The sequence below is a fragment of the Sinocyclocheilus grahami genome, unplaced genomic scaffold (genome assembly GCF_001515645.1).
Source record: "Sinocyclocheilus grahami isolate Dianchi unplaced genomic scaffold, SAMN03320097.WGS_v1.1 scaffold626.1, whole genome shotgun sequence".
Lineage (NCBI taxonomy): Eukaryota > Metazoa > Chordata > Actinopteri > Cypriniformes > Cyprinidae > Sinocyclocheilus > Sinocyclocheilus grahami.
This window is the reverse complement of record NW_015505805.1, coordinates 649125-659199: the sequence shown is the minus strand read 5'-3', so window position 1 is coordinate 659199 and position 10075 is coordinate 649125. Positions and strand designations below refer to the sequence as shown.

General features: G+C 33.8%; 1 protein-coding gene across 1 annotated transcript in view; it reads left to right on the top strand.

Moving 5' to 3' along the window:
• sec13 (SEC13 homolog, nuclear pore and COPII coat complex component) overlaps positions 1 to 9801 on the top strand; it is a 10611-nt gene extending 810 nt beyond the window's left edge. The window contains exons 2-9 of the mRNA XM_016241571.1: positions 649 to 693; positions 782 to 897; positions 2072 to 2223; positions 2312 to 2445; positions 2658 to 2791; positions 3410 to 3530; positions 3840 to 3986; positions 9343 to 9801. Of these exons, the coding sequence (XP_016097057.1) occupies positions 649 to 693; positions 782 to 897; positions 2072 to 2223; positions 2312 to 2445; positions 2658 to 2791; positions 3410 to 3530; positions 3840 to 3986; positions 9343 to 9453 (960 nt within the window). The 3' untranslated portion in view covers positions 9454 to 9801. The remainder of the gene's footprint in view (positions 1 to 648; positions 694 to 781; positions 898 to 2071; positions 2224 to 2311; positions 2446 to 2657; positions 2792 to 3409; positions 3531 to 3839; positions 3987 to 9342) is intronic.
• Positions 9802 to 10075: the final 274 nt, after the last annotated feature.

The following is a 10075-nucleotide window of genomic DNA, read 5'->3' as shown; positions in this document are numbered from 1 at the left end:
ATATATATATATATATATATATATATATATATTATATGACGTTTTTGTATTATATTTAGTGCTGTCAATGGATTAAAATATTTAAGTCAGTTAATTACTTGATAAATTATCAAATAAACAAGTAAATAATGCATATATCAGTGATTGCAGAAAATTTATAAATACATTTAAAAAGACTTAATTTTTTTTGTATACTATTTAGTGTTGTCAATTGATTAAAATATTTAATTCAGTTAATTACTTTATAAATAAACAAATACATACATGATTGCATATATCAGTATATGCATAAAATAAACGACTTATTTTTGCATTACACACACATATATATATATATATATATAATTAATGAATAATAGCATTTATCAGTATTTGTCAATTGAATAAAATATTTATTTTAGTTAATTACATTGTAAATAATAATAAGGAAATGTCAAAATAATCAATTAGTTGCATATACCTTTATACATGACTGTTTATTGGGATTTATGGGCATTCAGATAAAATGCATGATAATATAAAAAATGCTGTTGATGTCAGTTAAATCTGATGCATTATAAAGTTATAAAACACACTAAAATCATTTATATGTTTTCGGCAAATAACCGTTTGAAGTTTTCAGCATGTGTGTGGTCTTGTGTCTTTCAGGTTTCAGTCATTAACACAGTGGACACCTCACACGAGGACATGATCGTGAGTGTCTCCGTCCATTCGGTCTCCTCCTTTACCTTTACGGCATCTTTTCCAGCATTATGACTCGGATTTGTTGTTCTGTGTTCAGCATGATGCTCAGATGGACTATTACGGGACCAGACTGGCCACCTGCTCCTCTGATCGCTCCGTGAAGATCTTTGACGTCAAAAACGGAGGGCAGATCCTCGTGGCTGATCTCAGGGGGTGAGTGAAGCACGCAACTAAAACTAGGGTTTCAGGGATACTAAAATGAAACTCTAACTTCAGGAGACAATTACAATAACCAGACAATGTAACTGTTCTCTATGCAAATTAACACAGTTTTCCACAAAAAATACATATTAAATAATTGAAATGTGTATATATAAACAAAGATAAATTACAACAGTAAAATATATTCTTTAAATATTTATTTTAGTAATTACTCAAGTAAATAATTAGTTGAAAATTGATGCCAAAGAAACAATTATAATCATACATCCAAAAACTTAATAATTAAATTGTAATAAATAAATAAATGAAGCTACTTGTGCAGTTTTGTTATAATTGCGGCGATCAATTGATTAAAATATTTAATGCAGTTAATTACGTGATAAATAATTATAAAATAAACGGATACATTTTTGATACAGCTAATGAACACAATTCTTTAATATCCCCCAAAAATTTAACCATAAACAAATATGCATTACAACAGTTAAATATATTAGTTAAATATTTTTCAATGAAGTATTTAAGAAACAAGTTAAAAAAGAAAAACTATATATATATATATATATATATATAAAACACAGAATAAATAAAACAATAGAATAAGTGTGTAAACACAGTTCACAGTTTTTCCAGGTATTTATCAGCAAGTAAAAGTTCAATCAATTAAAAGCAACCAAAAACTAAAACAATCAATTATTAAATAAATGCATACATGAATGAAAAATCTGCTTACATTTATGTTATATTTAGTGTTGTTAAATGATTAAAATATTGAACCCAGTAAATTAAATATTAAACAAATAATAAAATGAATTTTTTTTTTTTATATTTTAATTTTGTCAGGAAAAAGTAATTTATAATAAAATAACAATGATAATAGTTGATTAATCACATATTTGTATTGGCTGAAAACTACCCCAAAATAATTCAAAGATATTATTGTAGCTGACAAAAGCATCAAACTGGCATTAAAGAAAGTGTTTTACTGGTATCATTACATTTTTCTTATTTTATTAGCTTATTTTTGTTATACATTGACTTTTAAAATAAACTAAAACTTTAGTTTAAGGGTGACTTGTTATGATTGATAACAGGGCTAATGATCTTTTTAGCTAATTTATCTTACTAGTTCTTTTATTTGAATTCTTTCGATCTCTTTGTGCAGTCATGAAGGGCCGGTGTGGCAGGTGGCCTGGGCTCACCCCATGTACGGCAACATCCTGGCATCCTGCTCCTACGACAGGAAGGTGATCATCTGGAAGGAGGAGAACGGCAGCTGGGACAAGATGTATGAATACACAGGCCACGACTCCTCCGGTAACTTCACGCTTCTGATTCTCCTATCAAACACTGTGACACAGAAGTGCATCCTGCTGTGGACAATCACACGTTTGTTGTCCCGCAGTGAACTCTGTTTGCTGGGGACCGTATGACTTCGGCTTGATTCTGGCCTGTGGCAGCTCAGACGGTGCCATTTCAGTGTTGACCTGCTCTGGAGATGGACACTGGGATATTAAGAAGATCAACAATGCACATACAGTGAGTTTTACCTTTGTGACTTAATTTTTTTTTAAAAACGTTTAGAAATTATTTGAAATTTTACATGAGCTACAGCAAAAGCTTGACGATGCAAGAATGATTGAACAATACAGCATTAGACATGCAGGTAGATGTCATTCAAGACTGGCACAGTTTGTTGCACTGCCTTCTGTTGTTTGAGCTTTTAATGGTTTCTCTCTTCTCGCTGGCAGATCGGCTGTAACGCTGTGAGTTGGGCCCCAGCTGTTGTCCCAGGGAGTCTTATTGAGCAGCCAACAGGACAGAAGCCCAACTACATCAAGAGATTTGTATCTGGAGGCTGTGACAATCTGGTCAAGCTGTGGAAGTGAGTGCAGCCCTTATTTTAGAGAGTACTGTGACGAGCACCTGCTGTCAGCTTTTACTACAACAATTGGGCTCCAATAGACCCACACAGAATTAAATTGAAAACTTAAAAAAAAAAAAAAAAATTAAATTTTATGTACACTTTGGCATTTGGAATAATTAAGATTAATTTAGTTTTGAAAGAAGTCCCTGATGCTCATTAAGGCTGCAATTATTTGACCAAAAATACAGTAATATTGTGAAATATTTTTACAATTTAAAATAACTGTTTTCTATGTGAATGTATTGTATGAATGTATTTTCTATGTATACATGAATTTATTCATGTGATCAAAGCTGAATTTTCAGCATCATTACGCCAGTCTTCAGTGTCACATGATCCTTCAGAAATCATTCTAATATGCTGATTAGTGGCTCGAGAAACATGGTTGTTATTATCAATGTTGAAAACAGTTGTGCTGCCCTTTTTTTTTTTTTTGTGGAAACTCCGATTTTTTTAGAATTACAATTTTGATACAGTTTGTTTTTCTTTGGGATTCTTTGAGTAGAAAGTTCAAAAGAACAGCATTTATTTGAAATACCTTGAAGTAATGTGCCGACATTCATATTTTCTTCCCAGGGAAGAGGACGGCCAGTGGAAAGAGGACCAGAAGCTGGAGGCGCACAGTGATTGGGTGAGAGATGTTGGCTGGGCTCCTTCCATTGGTCTGCCGACCAGCACAATCGCCAGCTGCTCACAGGTGATGACAGCCTAATGCTTCACTATAAATATTGTACTGTATATCACTGTGAACAATAACAGTAATCAAATCTAGTTAAATTTATATTGAAGTTGATTTTTATTTTAAACTGTAAACTATATTATATTATATTACGTATTATGTATTACATTCCTGTAGTGCAAACAATAGAGCATAGCAGTAGCCATGTGTTTGATTCCTTAGGAATGCTTTAACTGTTTATAATGTGTAACTTTAGTGCCATATAATTTGGGTTATAGTATCTGGAATATGCATAAATTATTTATTTTATAGTATTTTCCACCATAGGATGGTCGTGTGTTTATCTGGATGTGTGACGACCCAGCTGGTAACACCTGGACGGCTAAACTCCTCCACAAATTCAATGACGTGGTGTGGCACGTGAGCTGGTCCATCACAGGAAACATCCTGGCTGTGTCAGGAGGAGACAACAAAGTATGTGCTCTGTTATAGCTTTCCGATACGACCCTAGAGTCTGGATATAAAGAAATAGTTTATCAAAAATGAAAATGATGTATTTACTCTCAAACTACTTCAAATGGCTTTTTCAATCTACCATTGTAGCAATTTAAATTCAAAATGATTAAAATAAGAATTAAAAAGAATACAGAAAAAATCTAGGTATAAAACAAACAATAAAGTACACTACTTTCAAAATTAAAAAAATAAATAAATAATATTTTTATTCAGCCGAGACACGTTAAATTGATCAATAGTGACAGTAAAAATTGTATAATGTTACAAAATATTCTATTTCAAATAAATGTTCATTTGAACTTTCTTTTCATCAAAGAACCCTGAAAAAATGCATAATGGTTTCCACAAAAATATTTAAATATTAAGCAGCACAACTGTTTTCAATATTGATAATAACAATATCTTGGTGAGCATAAGAGACTTCTTTCAAAAACATAAAAAAATTGTTACTGACAACACACTTTTGAACGGTAGTTACACACACATATATATATATTTATTTATTAGGGCTGGGCGATATAGCTAAAAAATTTATCAACGATGTAATGTTTCATATCGTTCGGGATCGATAATTATTGACATTTTTTTATAACCTTTTTTTTAAAACAAAATTTTAATTTTTTAATTTAACCACTGTATTTTTAAATTAACCCAATTTATTGAGACAAACAACAAATATTTTTTGTTTTAACAAACACAATAAAAATTAAACATATCTAATTTCTAATGTTTTATATGCAGATTAAGTAGGTCTTTATTGTATAGGTCTAATTGTCTCCCGAGGCCACAGGAGGGCGCAATGAGCAAAATAATAGCAAATAACTAATAACATATAAATTTATTTATTAGGGCTGGGCGATATAGCTAAAAAATTTATCAACGATGTAATGTTTCATATCGTTCGGGATCGATAATTATTGACATTTTTTTATAACCTTTTTTTTAAAACAAAATTTTAATTTTTTAATTTAACCACTGTATTTTTAAATTAACCCAATTTATTGAGACAAACAACAAATATTTTTTGTTTTAACAAACACAATAAAAATTAAACATATCTAATTTCTAATGTTTTATATGCAGATTAAGTAGGTCTTTATTGTATAGGTCTAATTGTCTCCCGAGGCCACAGGAGGGAGACAATTAATAATAGCAAATAACTAATAACATATAACATAATCGAATGCGATTCATTGCCGATTATGAAGGCGATTTTTCATAGCTTGTCAGTGAACTACAGCTCTGTAGTAAATGCCGCTCCATCTGAACGCACGTGATGGAGATTTACTACTAATCACAGAACCGGCTTTACTGACGAGATGCACATGACAATCGCATGCGATTATTTGCACAGCCCTTTACTTAAGTATGAAAAGTATTTTCTTAAACAAACTTAAGTATTGAAAGTAAAAGTACAAGTAAATGCAAAATGGAAAAGAAGCAAATAAATATATATAAAAATGTTCATACACCGCTTGAGTAGCAAGATTCTCTTTCTTCCATTTTGTATTTTTGGGTAAGAATAAGAAGCACTTCATCCAGTACTTAGTGTCTTTCATTCCAACATAAGAACACATTTCTGGAATCTGCATCTGAAATATCATTTAGATGTATTTACACAGTTTATGTATCTCAGAAGGGACATGGATGCATTTAACCTGCAGTTACAGATGCATAATTAGGCATAATGTTTTGTTTTTAACGTAAAACGTTGAATACTGATATTTGAAATAATTTAAAACATGAAAAAAAGTCAAAATGTGAAATTAAAACCGCCAGTAGGTGGCAGCAAGTGACTGTTAATGAGTGAGTCATTGAGATTCAACCGATTCATTCAAACGACTGATTCATTCAGAAACAAAGCATTTGACTGTGTTAATGAGTGAATCACTGAATCATTTATTCAACCGATTCGTTCAAAAAGCTGATTCATTCAATTAGTAAACACTGTCCATTGCTCAGAGACGCAAAACAGTGCTGTGATCTTTGTTTGGAACTATTTTCGTTGGCAAAATTTAGCAAAAACAAGCAATATTATGTCTAAAATGTAAGTCACTTATTGCTTTACTGAACTTGTATAAAATGATTATTAAATGTGTTCATGCTGATATCTGCTGAAAAACGGTACTCTTTGTGTGAAATAGATTAAGTTAACTATATTAGATTATATAAAAAGCATACAGAAGCATTTTTGCTGTATACAATTTAGAATGCCTAGTATTTTGAGTTTTAATAGACTAATAAATCAATGTGCGTACTCTCTGTGTGTGATTTGGTGATATACTTCATAATGTCAGATCACACACCATTAAAACAACACTTACCATATTATCACAGACGATGCTGTATCGCACACACAGACTCGACTTGAGTGGAAAATGAATCATCTGCTGTTGTGCGCGCACTTGTTTGCACATGAGCAAAGGTGTTTTTAGGAGTCTAACTTGCAAACGCCAGACCACTGATTCGTCAAACCTGCTTTCCTGCAGTCCGTGCTCTTCTGACTTCTGAATATTTTGTAGTAAGTAACGAATATGCTTCAGGGAAAAGTATACATTTTTAATTAGGAAATGTAGTGGAGTAAAAGTAAAAGTTGGCTGAAATATAAAAACTCAAGTAAAGTACAGATACTCCCAAAAAATACTTAAGTACTGTAATGAAGTATTATTACTTTGTTACATTACACCACTGCTCAATGGTACTGAAATAACACCGCTAATAAACGCTGTGATACTCAAGGATGGATGATGTCCTCCAGGATGTGGTGCGCCAAACATGATTCATCCCGTCACCAACTAAAGGACAGGCCGTGAATATTCTCTGACAGATTCATTGTGGTTCATTCACTTTTCACCATGAAACTTATGTTGACAGTCTCTGGCTCTCATCCCATGGGATTACGGAGTGAAGATGCTGCCGTTGGGGCATGTGGGCAGCTTACAGCTCTGCAGAGCCGCCATTACTCATTTTACAGTGCCTGAGTTTAAGCACTCTCAGGTTCAGGAGTTAATGACTGAGGTTATATCACCCAGCGTGAGGGAGTGGGTCCTCGACATCACCGTTATTTAAATGAAGACTCTTGGTTGTTGCTCTTTCTGTGAGACGCTGCGCATTATAATTATTTACAATGGCGAGCCGTTTACTCTCAGCCATTATCTGATGCATTTATAAAACAGACAGCTAAATAATGCAAAAGGGCTTTGAAAATAAGCGCAGGTTAAATATAGCCCTGACTAGGTGGTTCTAGGCAGCTAAAGCAGGCACTGTTGTTGTTGTTTTTGTTTGTTTTGTTTAGCTAATGGTGTGCATGCATTCATTCTTGATGGTGTTTTCGGTGCCTCGTTTGCTCGCCGAAATTATGAGCTTTAAACAAGATGAGCTTTAGATTGCATCGCTGTCACTGGAACAGGAAGACATGATGTTTGCTTTTTCCTAATGGCCTCTAACCTGACTAGCCAGTCAACTAAATGCATCCTTGCTGAGTAAAAGTATTAATTTCTTTTAAAAATTCCAACATTTGAACAATATTATATGCATTTATTGTGAAACTGTTTAAAATGGCTTTTCAAATCAACCATTGTATCACATTCAATTCAAAATATTTAAAGAATGAAATACAGTATAGTTAAAAAAATATATTAAAGGGGTCATATGATGCTGCTAAATAGAACATTATTTAGTGTAATAAAATGTTTATGCGGTTTAAAGTAAAAAAAACACTATTTTCCACATACTGTACATTATTGTTTCTCCTCAATGCCCCGCCTTTTTGAAACGTGTCGATTTTTACAAAGCTCATCGGTCTGAAAAGCGAGGTGTGCTGTGATTGGCCAGCTATCCAGTGCGTTGTGATTGGCCGAATACCTCAAGCATGTGACGGAAATGTTACGCCCCTAACCATAATGTGATGATTCCATGTCCAGCCTAGCCACAGCACTAAGTTGATGTATTCCATCAGCGACCAGCACAGATCAGCTCTAGGCATGACGAAGCGGATATCATCCTCTTTTGGAAGACCAAACAAAGTAGTTTCGCTTTCACAATGAAAAACACGGCGGCTTAGCGTGAGCTGAGGCCGCAGCTTAGCGTGAGCTGAGGCGGCGGGGTCGAGAATGGCGTACCCGGCGGATTTGACGAAGGGGCGGCAACCACATGTGACGACCCCGGGCTGGACTCCGCTTCGTCCACTGTGAAAGCCGATCCGGCGAGCCGAAAGGAAAACTTGAAATCGCATCATATGACCCCTTTAAATATTGAAAAAAGATGTATCTTTTTATTCATAACCACCATTATATTGTAATAGCGAGTAGTTTACCCAAATATATTTTAATTGCATATTATTTCTGAGTCAAATTGACAGTTTGAACTGTATTTTTTTGCTATTTTAGTTTAATGCACTAATAAACCGTTTTAAAGGAATAGGTCACCTAAAAATGAAAATTTGCTGAAAATTACCATCCGAGATGTAGATGAGTTTGTCACTTCATGGGAACAGATTTGTAGAAATGTAGCATTACATCACTTGCTCAGCAGTGGATGCTCTGCTGTGAATGGGTGCCGTCAGAATGAGAGTCCAAACAGCTGATAAAAACATCACAATAATCCACACCATTTCAGTCCATCAGTTAATGTCTTGTGAAGTTAAAAGCTGTGTGTTTGTAAGAAACAAATCCCTCAGGACATTTTAAACTTCAAACTGTCATTTCCAGCAAAAAAATAAGAGTCCTCTGTCCATATTATTGCCTTCTCCAGTGAAAAAGTAATCTCGTCTGAATCAGGAGAGAAATCTACACTGATCAAACACTGTTTACAAGTGAAAACAGTCCAAAACGTATCTAAACAAATATGGATTTTGATGTGAGAGGACAACAGGAGACGGACTTTTTCACTGGAGGGAAAGTTATTATGGATTATGGACTCGTATTTTGGTCTAAAGTGATGGTTTGAAGCTAAAAACATCTTAATGGTGGACGATAAATGGTTTCTTACAAACATGAAGATTTTTGCTTAAGATGTTAACTGATGTACTGGAGTGGTGTGGATTATTGTGATGTTTTTATCAGCTGTTTGGACTCTCATTCTGATGGCACCCATTCACTGCAGAGGATCCACTGCTGAGCAAGTGATGGAATGATACATTTCTCTCTAGAATGGATCATCAAACATGTCTAATGACAAAATAAAAATCTCACTTAAATCACTGTGATAGTAATTGTAAATTTGGCCTCTAACCTGGTGGTGTTTTAAAGTGATTGTTCAACCAAAAATGAAAAGCACGTAATTTACTATGTTTCCCATTGACGTTTGCGCATAGGTGACCCTGTGGAAGGAGTCCGTGGACGGACAGTGGGCTTGTATCAGTGACGTCAACAAAGGCCAGGGGGCCGTGAGCTCCATCACAGACAGCCAGCAGAACGAGCAGTGAAGCCCGTCTCCTCTCTCACACCTCCAATAAGACATCGTTCGGCCCTCAAAGACTTTTCTTGAGTGTTAAAAGTGCATCTCACTCCAAGCCGGCAGAGCGAATATGAAAATTTGATTTGGTTTTCAACCTGTTTTAGATTGTTTCCATTGGTTAATTTCCAAACAGGATGTTTGAGCTGATTTATATTGTTTGTAAAAATTCTTAACATGTCAATTATGTTGAGGAATGATTCATGGAGAAGAAAAAAAGGATGATAAATGAAAGGTTGTCCAAAAATATTAGCCACAGTGGGCTGTTTGAAAACCTACACGACCATTGAAGAATAAAGTTTTCTATACTAAACTATAACTAACTTGTTTTTATTATTATTAATTTCACTAAATTATATTATATTGAATTACATACAATATAATGGTTATAAAGAATATATTGTGTGTATAATAAAATTTTTGTTTTAATTAACTTTTAAAATCATGAAATCAACATTAACCATTTACTTTATTAATACATGGTTTTATTGTTCAGGATTTACATGTTAGTTTAAAGGGACAGTTCACCCAAAAATTCTGTCATCATTTACTCACCTTCATGTTGTTCCAAACCTGTATGAGTTTCTTTCTTC